A 15,367-nucleotide genomic window follows, 5' to 3' on the forward strand; every position below is an offset into this window, starting at 1 on the left:
TAGGGCACTATACTGTATAGGACTCTGGTCAACAGTAGGGCACTATACTGTGAAGGACTCTGGTCAACAGTAGGGCACTATACTGTAGAGGACTCTGGTCAACAGTAGGGCACTATACTGTAGAGGACTCTGGTCAACAGTAGGGCACTATAAAGGGAATAGAAAGCCATTAGTTCCAGAACCATAAGCCACCTTCCCACCCAGCAGCCCATACTAACGGTGTTGACATGGAGGCTCAAGGTGTTCTTGCTCTGCCCAGATGGAAACACCACCATGAAGGTTTGTTCCGTCGACAGCTCCATCAGAGAGAGGTTGACCTGGACTTTCGTCTCCTCCACAGCATCAACCAACACTTCCACCGTTACCACCCACTGAGACAGAGAGGAGTCTGGGAGACAGGAAGAGGAAGAAGAGGGCTTTCCATGACTAGCGGTGAATCCCAAACCACCCCCTAGCCTCTATCAACTCGCACGGCCCTCTGTTGTCACGTGTTGCTGATGAAACTCAGAAGGTAACTTCCAGAGTGGTGAGGAGATAAATAAACCCCTCACCTTCTGGAAAAACTCCTGACTTTAATGACGCATGTACCATTTAAATAATAAAACAATGAAATTCAACTGAGAAAATTCTCCCTGTCGTCTCACAGTAATATGTTACATGTGTCATGGATCCAAAATTAGGCACGCGGTGCATTATGGGATACTGTCAAGCCAGCAGCGAAGCAAGACTCGGTCAAAGTGGCTATCGAAGAGTCTAATATACCTTCCATCATTTTAGCTCCCTCAGATGTGGGACACTTGTGCATATGGCGAAGGCAGAAAGCACAAATGGAGGCCAGAGGAGCAAGGGGATGATTTGGGATTCAGCCTAGGAGAGTTCACAGAGTAGCTGTATAGATAAGTTCAGAATAGTTAGATACCCATGCAGAGAGACAGAGACAGAGAGACAGAGAGAGAGAGAGAGTCAGACACATGGAGAGAGAGAGAGAGAGACAGAGAGACAGAGAGAGAGAGAGAGAGACAGAGACAGAGAGAGAGAGAGAGAGTCAGACACATGGAGAGGGAGAGAGAGACAGAGAGAGAGATAGAGAAACAGAGAGTCAGACACATGGAGAGAGAGAGAGAGAGACATACTATAGACTGGTACAGTAGAGAGATGGATTAGGCGCAGCACATCAAAGGCCTCCAGATGAACACCCTTCCACAGCCCCAGGGTTGGGAATGACGGTCCCCAGTCCCAGCTGAAGGAACTCTGAGCCTGGTAAAAGACCATCAGACAGGAGAGTTATCCAACGGGTGAATGGTGAACACAAATATAATTGACTGTTATTTTCTAGGAGACACAATAATGACTCCAACGTCATAAGCATCTGTATGTCGGATGGTGATTTGAAACCTTAACCACAGTGCTAAGCTTATGCCTAACCTTAAATGAAAACCACAAAGCGGATTTTAGTTTTCATGAATGTCTACGATATAGACTATCATCTTTGTGGCTGTGGTAACTAGTGGAAACAGTTGTGCCTGTTGTTCACAGTGAGATCTGCCCTCTGATTGGCTAGAATGGTTCCACCTGATTTTTGCCTCCTCTGAAATGCCTTCTATTTCTGAAGACGTTTATTTTGGTTGTGAGAGCGGCGGCTACATTATCTGGATAATGTGATGGATAATGTCATAGATAATGTGTCCGTCCTGATAAATGCAGCCGGAAGAAGAACATCAACACCACTAGAAACCAGTGGACATGTTTTTTTAATTACATTTTTATTTCACCTTTATTTAACCAGGTCGGCTAGTTGAGAACAAGTTCTCATTTACTATTGCGACCTGGCCAAGATAAAGCAAAGCAGTTTGACACAGACAACAACACAGAGTTACACATGGAATAAACAAACATACAGTCAATAATACAGTAGAACAAAAGAAAACAAAAAAAGTCTATATACAGTGAGTGCAAATGAGGTAAGATAAGGAAATAAATAGGCCATGGTGGCGAAGTAATTACAACATAGCAATTAAACACTGGAATGGTAGATCGGCAGAAGATGAATGTGCAGGTAGAGATACTGGGGTGCAAAGGAGCAAAATAAATAAATACAGTATGGGGATGAGGTAGGTAGATGGACTGTTTACAGATGGGCTATGTACAGGTGCAGTAATCTGTGAGCTGCTCTCACAGATGGTGCTTAAAGTTAGTGATGGAGATATGAGTCTCCAGCTTCAGTGATTTTTGCCGTTTGTTCCAGTCATTGGCAGCAGAGAACTGGAAGGAAAGGCGACCAAAGGAGGAATTGGCTTTGGGGGTGACCTGCTGGAGCGCGTGCTACGAGTGGGTGCTGCTATGGTGATCAGTGAGCTGAGATAAGGCGGGGCTTTACCTTGCAGAGACTTGGCAGCATGAGTGAAGGATGCTTTTTTGCGATATAGGAAGCTGATTCTATATTTAATTTTGGATTGGAGATGCTTAATGTGAGTCTGGAAGGAGAGTTTAGTCTAACCAGACACCCAGGTATTTGTAATTGTCCACGTATTCTAAGTCAGAGCCGTCCAGAGTAGTGATGCTGGACTGGCGAGCAGGTGTGGGCAGAGATCGGTTGAAGAGCATGCATTTAGTTTCACTTGCATTTAAGAGCAGTTTGAGGCCACGGAAGGAGTGTTGTATGGCATTGAAGCTCGTCTGGAGGTTAGATAGCACAGTGTCCAACGACGGGCCAGATGTATACAGAATGGTGTCATCTGCGTAGAGGTGGATCAGAGAATCACCAGCAGCAAGACCGACATCATTGATGTATACAGAGAAGAGAGTTGGCCGGAGAATTGAACCCTGTGGCACCCCCATAGAGACTGCCAGAGGTCCAGACAACAGGCCCTCCGATTTGACACACTGAACTCTATCAGAGAAGTAGTTGGTAAACCAGGCAAGGCAATCATTTGAGAAACCAAGGCTGCCGAGCATGCCAATAAGAATGTGGTGATTGACAGAGTCAAAGGTGTCTCAATGTGCAGGATGCCAGCGTTGCGTTATGGTGTGGACATGAAACACTGAGGTAAATTGAAATAAGCAATTGCAAATGTCAGTCCAGAGAAGGACATTAAAGTTGGCTACTGACGTAGCTAGCTAGGTCTACTAGACAAGATAACATTGTTTGTGCTAGCTAGCTAGAAAATTAGCTTAACGTTACTAAGCTAATATTGTTAAAAAACGGAATATTTTATGTCAACACACAATAAGTACTATTAACTGAAAAGATGAAAAACCACTCACCTTTCTGATAAAGTTGACGTGACATTCTCCCTTCTGGACGGGTGGAGGACAGTCAGGGGGCACGCTGTAGGAGAAGTGAGCCTGACTCCTCTCTGAGGTGTACACGACAGGGGAGAGGAGGCTCACCTTCACAACGTTCTCCCCCTCCCTCAACAACTGGCCTACGCTGAAGTCCTGAACATCAGAGAATCATGTTATCAAGTGGCCCAGCCTCAGTTGGTAAAGCATAGTGCTTGCAATGCCGGGATTCGGGGTTCGATGCCCTCTGGGTAAAATGTATGCACGCTGTGGAGGATGTCTCTTTGGATAAAGGTGTCTGCTAAATGGCTTATGTTCGTTATGTTTGGGCCAGATCAAACATAATCACTATACATACATACTACGTAAATGATAAAACAGATTTGACAATTTAACTAAACTAGCATACATGATTAGACACACCTTGAATTATATGCTACAAAATGTGCAATATAAACAACATTCATATGGTAAATAAGATACTTTTTTCATACATATCTGCGGAACATGTTGTCTGTCTTTCCCACAACAACTCCATTCAGAGATGGATGCTACAGTGTCCACTCCTTCAAACACCAGCTGGACTCTTTGTTTAGCCCTGGAGCAGAGGAGAGGAAGGCCTATCTTAGAAAAACTGAGGGGTGGCTCCCCGGACACAAATTAAGCCTAGTTCTAGACTAAAAAGACAGCTCAATGGAGAATCTCTTATCGAAGTTTATTTTTAGTCCGAGACAAGGCTTGTCCAGTGTCCGGGGAACCGGCCCTGAAAGACGAGGCTTGTTCTGAGTCCGGGGAAACCGGCCCTGAAAGACAAGGCTTGTCCAGAGTCCGGGGAAACCGGCCCTGAAAGACAAGGCTTGTCCAGAGTCCGGGGAAACCGGCCCTGGAAGACAAGGCTTGTCCAGAGTCCGGGGAAACCGGCCCTGGAAGACAAGGCTTGTCCAGAGTCCGGGGAAACCGGCCCTGAAAGACAAGGCTTGTCCAGAGTCCGGGGAAACCGGCCCTGAAAGACAAGGCTTGTCCAGAGTCCGGGGAAACCGGCCCTGAAAGACAAGGCTTGTCCAGAGTCCGGGGAACCGGCCCTGAAAGACAAGGCTTGTCCAGTGTCCGGGGAACCGGCCCTGGGAGAAGTGAATACAGTAACACCATGGGGCTGGAATTGTAAGCTGTGGAAACAGTACCTTAGCTCTGTTGAGGCAGAAAATGTAGTCGTGTATGTCCAGTTGTCAAGAGCGATCCACCTGTATGCTATATCATTGAACCTGAAGTAGAGATCCTGAAAGACAGAGAGACAGGAGAGAGACAGGAGAGAGAGACAAAAGAGAGAGAACAAGGCATTTTCATGTATAAAATTAGGTAATTTGTCAGTCAGCTGATCTCAAGTATGGGTAGCTGTAGCCCAATATGGTGACTGGAGTACGGGTAGCTGTCCCCCAATATGGTGACTGGAGTACGGGTAGCTGTCCCCCAATATGGTGACTGGAGTATGGGTAGCTGTCCCCCAGTATGGTGACTGGAGTACGGGTAGCTGTAGCCCAATATGGTGACTGGGGTATGGGTAGCTGTCCCCCAGTATGGTGACTGGAGTACGGGTAGCTGTCCCCCAATATGGTGACTGGAGTATGGGTAGCTGTCCCCCAGTATGGTGACTGGAGTATGGGTAGCTGTCCCCAATATGGTGACTGGAGTACAGGTAGCTGTAGCCCAATATGGTGACTGGGGTATGGGTAGCTGTCCCCAATATGGTGACTGGAGTATGGGTAGCTGTCCCCCAGTATGGTGACTGGAGTATGGGTAGCTGTCCCCAATATGGTGACTGGAGTACGGGTAGCTGTAGCCCAATATGGTGACTGGAGTATGGGTAGCTGTCCCCTAGTATGGTGACTGGAGTATGGGTAGCTGTCCCCAATATGGTGACTGGAGTACGGGTAGCTGTAGCCCAATATGGTGACTGGAGTATGGGTAGCTGTCCCCAATATGGTGACTGGAGTACGGGTAGCTGTAGCCCAATATGGTGACTGGAGTATGGGTAGCTGTCCCCCAATATGGTGACTGGAGTATGGGTAGCTGTCCCCCAGTATGGTGACTGGAGTATGGGTAGCTGTAGCCCAATATGGTGACTGGAGTATGGGTAGCTGTCCCCCAGTATGGTGACTGGAGTACGGGTAGGTGCAGGCCAATATGGTGACTGGAGTATGGGTAGCTGTCCCCCAATATGGTGACTGGAGTATGGGTAGCTGTCCCCCAGTATGGTGACTGGAGTATGGGTAGCTGTCCCCCAATATGGTGACTGGAGTATGGGTAGCTGTCCCCCAATATGGTGACTGGAGTATGGGTAGCTGTCCCCCAATATGGTGACTGGAGTATGGGTAGCTGTAGCCCAATAGTACAATAAGGGAAACTGATCATTTTGCAGTGGTCTCCTATTTTTTTCCAGAGCTGTGTGTGTTGCCACCCCAGGGTCACACACCACTCATTCAATACATTTCGAAATGTGTATTATTCAAAAAGATAAAATACTGACATTTGACAAATAAGACATATATGATATGATATTTTGGACATAAATTCAATAATTATATTTGATAACCGAGATGCAGGAGGAGTAAAGGAGAATAAGAAGTGAAGTGTCGGTTCAAAGTTGTAGTAAATACATTATTAAAGGAACCTGACTTCTGTGTTTCATGATGATTTTACCAGACAACAGTTTGGCCAAACATACACCGGTTAATAGAAGGCGACCATATTGGTTTTAGTGACGGACCACTTGTTGTGATTGATGCAGGTACACTGGCCAGTAGATGGCGATAGTATTGTTTAAGTGAGGGATGACTGCTTTCCTTTCGACAACCACTCGCGTGTACTCCGTTCATCATATTGGGCTGCAGCTTCCCTCTTCTCGCTCACCTGGCTAATATTTTTTTAAAGACAGTAGACATCACAACTCTTCTCACCTTGATAAAGCCCTGTTTCAGGAGAGCAGAGTGTACACACCCCGGTACCTCTGCAGGAAGCGACAGAGACCCATTTGAGTTCTGTATGGTCCATTTCCTGTTCAAGCTGAGATCGTGCTGCTCTTCTCTGGATACATTGTATCCGAAAAGGACGTGAAAACTCCCGACGTAATAAAGGACAACAAGAACGCTTCCTCTTTTTCTAAGCGCGCTCATTGTTGTGGTTTCTGCAGGAATTGTTGCCAGATAAAAGTATCTAGTCAGGTTTCGAACATTTAATAACAACCAAATTATCTATTAACATGTAATACTGCATTCAAGACAAGGAAAACTTAAAAGAAGAATAAAGAACGTTAAACATAAATCACTGATTATAAACGTTGTAAAAATAAAAAAAACCGCTGTATGTTCTTTGGTGCAAACGGCTTCTTCCTTGTTGTTAAAAATCACGTGACCGTATATCAGCTGATCCAGTGCACCTCACGTGGCAACATCTTCTTCTATTGAAGATCGCAGAATGTGCATTCTGCCACCTGCTGTGCGGGGTGGAAACAGGATTCCCCAAATGGAACAAAATACCCACAAAAAAACACCAAACTACCAAAAATACATATATAAACCAAACTAAATCAAACAATGTTTCTGTTTTTTAAAAATGATGAAACAGATCTGGTCCCAACATAGGCTCAAGGGGAACCTGGGAGGACTGGTCTTCTGGTGCCAATACCCCTTGCAAGTGTTTCAGATGGAAACTCCTTTAGTCACAAAAACGTTTCTGCTGCAGCCACAATAATACCCAGTTTCTTCAATTTCTTTGAGACTTGTGCCGTACAGTTTATAACTGTGGCAATGACATTGACTATGTAAGGGTACACCTTATAAAAAGCCTTGCTGCTGTTATGTTACTGCTGCTCTTTAAATATGAGTTATTTTATCTCTCTCTTATCTATTTTTTACTTTACACTTATTTTTCTTAAAACTGCATTGTTGGTTAAGGGCTTGTAAAGTAAGAATTTCACTGTAAGGTCTACCTACACCTGTTGTATTCAGAGAATTTGATTTGATGAAAGTCACAAAATACACCTTTTAACACACAGGGTATCTTGTGACTGGCAGCAAACCTTTACTACAGGCTGTGGTGCGTCCTCTTAAAAAATATAAAGGAGAGCCGCACACTCAAGGAGCTCAGATGCAAAAATTATTTTTGTCCAACGTATCGACAGACAAGCTGTCTTTATCAGGGTGTAATAACAAACACTCATTTAAATAGTGTCAAAAGACACACACGGGTGTCTGTAATCATGGCCAGGTGTGGCCTGATATCATTGGTCAATTCTCATATATTAAAATAACATACAAAAAAAAAACAAATGGATAGCGTACGATCATAGATACAATTTGGCTACATAAGCAGACAGACATTTACAGTAGAAAAATCATAATAATCACAAGAATGGCTTCAGATCAAAGTCCACGTTGAGACCGAAGGGAGCAAGGGTCTTCAAGTTAAAGATCCAGCCTCTCGTTTTAACAATAAATTGTCGAGGTCACCCCCTCTCCTAGGGAGGGTGACACTCCAGGATCTCAGGATCCTGATCCCCACCTCAATCTCCTTCACCCTTACAGGACACTCCAGGAACCCCACCTCAATCTCCTTCACCCTTACAGGACACTCCAGGAACTCAGGATCATGATCCCCACCTCAATAACAACACCGTCGTCATTCTCCACACCATTCTTCAATGTGCTCTGTCCGTCTGCACACACTTGCAACATGGCCACATCCTTTACAGTTCTCACACTTGGAATTTGCTCTGAATGAAAAAACAACAGGACCGACAGGCGTTCTCCTTTTCCTTCAGTCACCCAGCGGGTCAGGCGCCCGGAGCGTCAACCACACCAGGAAGTCTCTTCAAGGATTCAACCTGAACATCAGTCGTCACCCCTGAGATGACTTCTTTGACAGGTGTCTCTACTCCGAAGTTCAAAACTTCTGTTGTCCGGATTCTTTTGAGGCTCACTGCAATCTTCCTCTGTTCTTCAGAAATACAACGAATCCAAATAAAGCCCTGGTCACTCTGACAGAATCCACTTTCCCCGGTGCATACTTCACCATTAGACACTTCAAACAGGTATCCTACATATGCATCTTTACCCAACAAATGCATCCCAAACAAGAAGCCATTCATTATGATTCATACACGTATCCTCCACTTGAGACTATTTCCTTTTAGTTACAGTTTTTAATACTTCAGAACAATCGTATTCGCCAACTTTACTTGACGCGCTGCTTGATTCCAACTCATCATCCACTTCCGCCATCTTTTCCCCACGTGACAACATCAAAACAGGTTTGGCGCGAAATGATCTCCTTCCTCGCATTGGTCAGATGGATTGTGATTCGTAATAATCTGTGCTTTACACTATGCAAGAATATCCATTAGGGATTTACACGATATACCTGTCAGTCTATGGGATTTACACAATATACCTGTCAGTCTATGGGATTTACACGATATACCTGTCAGTCTATGGGATTTACACGATATACCTGTCAGTCTATGGGATTTACACGATATACCTGTCAGTCTATGGGATTTACACGATATACCTGTCAGTCTATGGGATTTACATGTTATACCTGTCAGTCTATGGGATATACACGATATACCTGTCAGTCTATGGGATTTACATGATATACCTGTCAGTCTATGGGATTTACACGATATACCTGTCAGTCTATGGGATTTACACGATATACCTGTCAGTCTATGGGATTTACACGATATACCTGTCAGTCTATGGGATTTACACGATATACCTGTCAGTCTATGGGATCTACATGATATACCTGTCAGTCTATGGGATTTACATGATATACCTGTCAGTCTATGGGATTTACATGTTACACCTGTCAGTCTATGGGATCTACATGATATACCTGTCAGTCTATGGGATTTACACGATATACCTGTCAGTCTATGGGATTTACACGATATACCTGTCAGTCTATGGGATTTACATGATATACCTGTCAGTCTATGGGATTTACATGATATACCTGTCAGTCTATGGGATTTACATGATATACCTGTCAGTCTATGGGATTTACACGATATACCTGTCAGTCTATGGGATTTACACGATATACCTGTCAGTCTATGGGATTTACACGATATACCTGTCAGTCTATGGGATCTACATGTTATACCTGTCAGTCTATGGGATTTACACGATATACCTGTCAGTCTATGGGATTTACACGATATACCTGTCAGTCTATGGGATTTACACGATATACCTGTCAGTCTATGGGATTTACACGATATACCTGTCAGTCTATGGGATTTACACGATATACCTGTCAGTCTATGGGATTTACATGATATACCTGTCAGTCTATGGGATTTACACGATATACCTGTCAGTCTATGGGATTTACACGATATACCTGTCAGTCTATGGGATTTACACGATATACCTGTCAGTCTATGGGATTTACACGATATACCTGTCAGTCTATGGGATTTACATGATATACCTGTCAGTCTATGGGATCTACATGATATACCTGTCAGTCTATGGGATTTACACGATATACCTGTCAGTCTATGGGATCTACATGATATACCTGTCAGTCTATGGGATTTACACAACTCTTTTCTGATGGCAGGGATTAGTTTCAATGACTTGGGTCTTCCTTACTTTATTCATGAAAATGTGACTCTACGTGGGATATTGATACTACCAGGGATGGGATATTGATACTACCAGGGATGGGATATTGATACTACCAGGTATGGGATATTGATACTACCAGGGATGGGATATTGATACTACCAGGGATGGGATATTGATACGACCAGGGATGGGATATTGACACTGACGGTATATTGATAGGGATATTGACACTCCCAGGGATGGGATATTGACACTACCAGTTGGTGGTTGAAGATATCCCTCTAGTGGTGTGGGGGCTCTGCTTTGGCAAAGTGGGTGGGGTTATATCCTTCCTGTTTGGCCCTGTCCGGGGGTATTGTTGGATGGGGCCACAGTGTCTCCTGACCCCTCCTGTCTCAGCCTCCAGTATTTATGCTGCAGTAGTTTATGTGTCGGGGGGCATGCTGGTCATTTATGAACATTTGAACATCTTGGCCATGTTAAACATCTTTACATATTGCCAGTAACCACTGAAACATCTTTACATATTGCCAGTAACCACTGAAACATCTTTACATATTGCCAGTAACCACTGAAACATCTTTAGACATATTGCCAGTAACCACTGAAACATCTTTACATATTGCCAGTAACCACTGAAACATCTTTAGACATATTGCCAGTAACCACTGAAACATCTTTACATATTGCCAGTAACCACTGAAACATCTTTACATATTGCCAGTAACCACTGAAACATCTTTACATATTGCCAGTAACCACTGAAACATCTTTACATATTGCCAGTAACCACTGAAACATCTTTAGACATATTGCCAGGAACCACTGAAACATCTTTAGACATATTGCCAGTAACCACTGAAACATCTTTACATATTGCCAGGAGCTACTGAAACATCTTTACATATTGCCAGGAGCTACTGAAACATCTTTACATATTGCCAGGAGCTACTGAAACATCTTTACATATTGCCAATAACCACTGAAACATCTTTACATATTGCCAGTAACCACTGAAACATCTTTACATATTGCCAGTAACCACTGAAACATCTTTACATATTGCCAGTAACCACTGAAACATCTTTACATATTGCCAGTAACCACTGAAACATCTTTAGACATATTGCCAGTAACCACTGAAACATCTTTAGACATATTGCCAGTAACCACTGAAACATCTTTAGACATATTGCCAGTAACCACTGAAACATCTTTACATATTGCCAGTAACCACTGAAACATCTTTACATATTGCCAGTAACCACTGAAACATCTTTAGACATATTGCCAGTAACCACTGAAACATCTTTACATATTGCCAGTAACCACTGAAACATCTTTACATATTGCCAGTAACCACTGAAACATCTTTACATATTGCCAGTAACCACTGAAACATCTTTACATATTGCCAGTAACCACTGAAACATCTTTACATATTGCCAGTAACCACTGAAACATCTTTACATATTGCCAGTAACCACTGAAACATCTTTACATATTGCCAGTAACCACTGAAACATCTTTACATATTGCCAGTAACCACTGAAACATCTTTACATATTGCCAGGAGCCACCCAAACTAAGCCTATCTGAAAAATGTAAATGATTAATCAAATCGCCAGGTAGCCTCATGACAAAGATGAGTCAGTAGTTGATTTCTAAACAGTTTCTAAACGGAGGCCTACTCTGGTTTTCCAGGTAAAAAAAAATTAAAATCACTAAATCAGGACATGTGCACCTACCTTTGCACGCCAATACTGATGACTGGTCATTGGTCAACAATCAAGACAAGCAACTGTTTTGTAAAGTAAGCATAGATAAGAATTTAACGATGACTTGTGAACAAATATTTATTTAAAAAAACAAAATACATCTGTGAGGAAATTATAACAGCACTGAAAAGGGCACTTTGGAGACTGGAAGGGCAAAGGGTCATTTGCTCTGCTCAGATAGAGCCCTACCAGTGCCAGGGCCTAGATATACACTGAACAAACATTTTACCCAACATGTAAAGTGTCGGGTCCCATGTTTCTTGAGCTGAAATAAAAGATCCCAGAAATGTTCCATATACTCACAAAAAGCGTATTTCTCTCATTTTGTGCACAATTTGTTTACATCCTTGTCAGTGAGCATTTTTCCTTTGTCAAGACAATCCATCCACCTGACAGGTGTGGCCTATCAAGAAGCTGATTAAACAGCATGCTCATTACATAGGTGCACCTTGTGCTGGGAACAATAAAAGACCACTCTAAAATGTGCAGTTTGTCACACCACACAATGCCACAGATGTCTCAAGAAAGAGCATTCAGTTGGCATACTGACTGCAGGAATATCCACCAGAGCTGTTGCCAGAGAATTTAACATTCATTTCTCTACCATAAGCCACCTCCAACATTGTTTTAGAGTTTAGCAGTACATCCAACCAGCCTCAGAACCGCAGACCATGTGAATGGCGTCATGTGGGTGAGAGGTTTGCCGATGTCAACGTTGTGAACAGAGAGCCCCATGGTGGTGGTGGGGTTATGGTATGGTGTTTGCTGATGTCAACGTTGTGAACAGAGTGCACCATGGTGGTGGTGGGGTTATGGTATGGTGGTTGCCGATGTCAACGTTGTGAACAGTGTGCACCATGGTGGAGGTGGGGTTATGGTATGGTGGTTGCCAATGTCAACGTTGTGAACAGTGTGCACCATGGTGGAGGTGGGGTTATGGTATGGTGGTTGCGGATGTCAACGTTGTGAACAAAGTGCACCATGGTGGTGGTGGGGTTATGGTATGGTGGTGGGGGATGTCAACGTTGTGAACAAAGTGCACCATGGTGGAGGTGGGGTTATGGTATGGTGGTTGCCGATGTCAACGTTGTGAACAAAGTGCACCATGGTGGAGGTGGGGTTATGGTATGGTGGTTGCCGATGTCAACGTTGTGAACAGAGTGCACCATGGTGGCGGTGGGGTTATGGTATGGGCAGGCATAAACTACGGACAACGAACACAATTGCGTTTTTTCGACGGCAATTTTCAATGCACAATAAATACAGTGGCAAGAACCCGAGGCTAATTTTTTTAAAGGTAAATATCAATCTTCTCTTTGTGTCAGACTGGGTTCCGTTTCTTTTTCAGTATTTATGTCTGTTTATGGTATTTATGTCTGTGTATATATGCAGTTTGTATGTATATATGCATGTATATTATTGTACTGCTCTATACATGTAATTATTGTTTGGATAAGGTCATTGACATCTATGTATTACATTTGTTTCATGCTTTATGTGATGGACAATGCAGAGAACTCTGGAATAATTATCATTTCATTACCATAGTGAATTATTGTAATGTTTGTTAATGTGCCAATTAATCCCATAAGACATGGGTTACCAATTAATCCTATAAGGGATGGGTTACCAATTAATCCTATAAGGGATGGGTTACCAATTAATCCTATAAGAGATGGGTTACCAATTAATCCCATAAGAGATGGGTTACCAATTAATCCCATAAGAGATGGGTTACCAATTAATCCCATAAGAGATGGGTTACCAATTAATCCCATAAGAGATGGGTTACCAATTAATCCCATAAAAGATAGGTTACAAATTAATCCTATAAGAGATGGGTTACCAATTAATCCCATAAGAGATGGGTTACCAATTAATCCCATAAGGGATGGGTTACCAATTAATCCCATAAGAGATGGGTTACCAATTAATCCCATAAAAGATAGGTTACAAATTAATCCTATAAGAGATGGGTTACCAATTAATCCCATAAAAGATGGGTTACCAATTAATCCTATAAGGGATGGGTTACCAATTAATCCTATAAGGGATGGGTTACCAATTAATCCTATAAGGGATGGGTTACCAATTAATCCTATAAGAGATGGGTTACCAATTAATCCCATAAAAGATGGGTTACCAATTAATCCTATAAGGGATGGGTTACCAATTAATCCTATAAGGGATGGGTTACCAATTAATCCTATAAGAGATGGGTTACCAATTAATCCCATAAGAGATGGGTTACCAATTAATCCCATAAGAGATGGGTTACAAATTAATCCTATAAGAGATGGGTTACCAATTAATCCCATAAAAGATGGGTTACCAATTAATCCTATAAGGGATGGGTTACCAATTAATCCTATAAGGGATGGGTTACCAATTAATCCCATAAGAGATGGGTTACCAATTAATCCCATAAGAGATGGGTTACCAATTAATCCCATAAGAGATGGGTTACCAATTAATCCTATAAGAGATGGGTTACCAATTAATCCCATAAGGATAAGAGCGTCTGCTAAATGACTTAAATGTAAATGTAAATAAGAGATGGGTTACAAATTAATCCCATAAGAGATGGGTTACCAATTAATCCCATAAAGGATGGGTTACCAATTAATCCCATAAGGGATGGGTTACCAATTAATCCTATAAGGGATGGGTTACCAATTAATCCTATAAGAGATGGGTTACCAATTAATCCCATAAGAGATGGGTTACCAATTAATCCTATAAGGGATGGGTTACCAATTAATCCTATAAGGGATGGGTTACCAATTAATCCTATAAGAGATGGGTTACCAATTAATCCCATAAGAGATGGGTTACCAATTAATCCCATAAGAGATGGGTTACAAATTAATCCTATAAGAGATGGGTTACCAATTAATCCTATAAGGGATGGGTTACCAATTAATCCTATAAGGGATGGGTTACCAATTAATCCCATAAGAGATGGGTTACCAATTAATCCCATAAGAGATGGGTTACCAATTAATCCCATAAGAGATGGGTTACCAATTAATCCTATAAGAGATGGGTTACCAATTAATCCCATAAAAGATGGGTTACCAATTAATCCCATAAGGGATGGGTTACCAATTAATCCTATAAGGGATGGGTTACCAATTAATCCTATAAGGGATGGGTTACCAATTAATCCCATAAGAGATGGGTTACCAATTAATCCCATAAGAGATGGGTTACCAATTAATCCCATAAGAGATGGGTTACAAATTAATCCCATAAGAGATGGGTTACAAATTAATCCCATAAGAGATGGGTTACCAATTAATCCCATAAAAGATGGGTTACCAATTAATCCTATAAGGGATGTGTTACCAATTAATCCTATAAGAGATGGGTTACCAATTAATCCCATAAGAGATGGGTTACCAATTAATCCCATAAGAGATGGGTTACCAATTAATCCCATAAGAGATGGGTTACAAATTAATCCCATAAGAGATGGGTTACCAATTAATCCCATAAAAGATGGGTTACCAATTAATCCTATAAGGGATGGGTTACCAATTAATCCTATAAGGGATGGGTTACCAATTAATCCTATAAGGGATGGGTTACCAATTAATCCTATAAGGGATGGGTTACCAATTAATCCTATAAGGGATGGGTTACCAATTAATCCCATAAGAGATGGGTTAC

General features: G+C 42.3%; 1 protein-coding gene across 1 annotated transcript in view; it reads right to left on the reverse strand.

Annotated features, from left to right (window-relative positions):
• Positions 1 to 6,681, reverse strand: part of LOC135533043 (beta-mannosidase-like) — a 51,178-nt gene extending 44,497 nt beyond the window's left edge. Inside the window, 7 exon segments of the mRNA XM_064960435.1 lie at positions 219 to 388; positions 1,134 to 1,257; positions 3,265 to 3,438; positions 3,777 to 3,825; positions 3,827 to 3,880; positions 4,464 to 4,558; positions 6,237 to 6,681. Of these exon segments, the coding sequence (XP_064816507.1) occupies positions 219 to 388; positions 1,134 to 1,257; positions 3,265 to 3,438; positions 3,777 to 3,825; positions 3,827 to 3,880; positions 4,464 to 4,558; positions 6,237 to 6,452 (882 nt within the window). The 5' untranslated portion in view covers positions 6,453 to 6,681.
• Between the last annotated feature and the right edge of the window lie 8,686 nt (positions 6,682 to 15,367).

The sequence above is a fragment of the Oncorhynchus masou genome, unplaced genomic scaffold, assembly GCF_036934945.1.
Source record: "Oncorhynchus masou masou isolate Uvic2021 unplaced genomic scaffold, UVic_Omas_1.1 unplaced_scaffold_2178, whole genome shotgun sequence".
Lineage (NCBI taxonomy): Eukaryota > Metazoa > Chordata > Actinopteri > Salmoniformes > Salmonidae > Oncorhynchus > Oncorhynchus masou.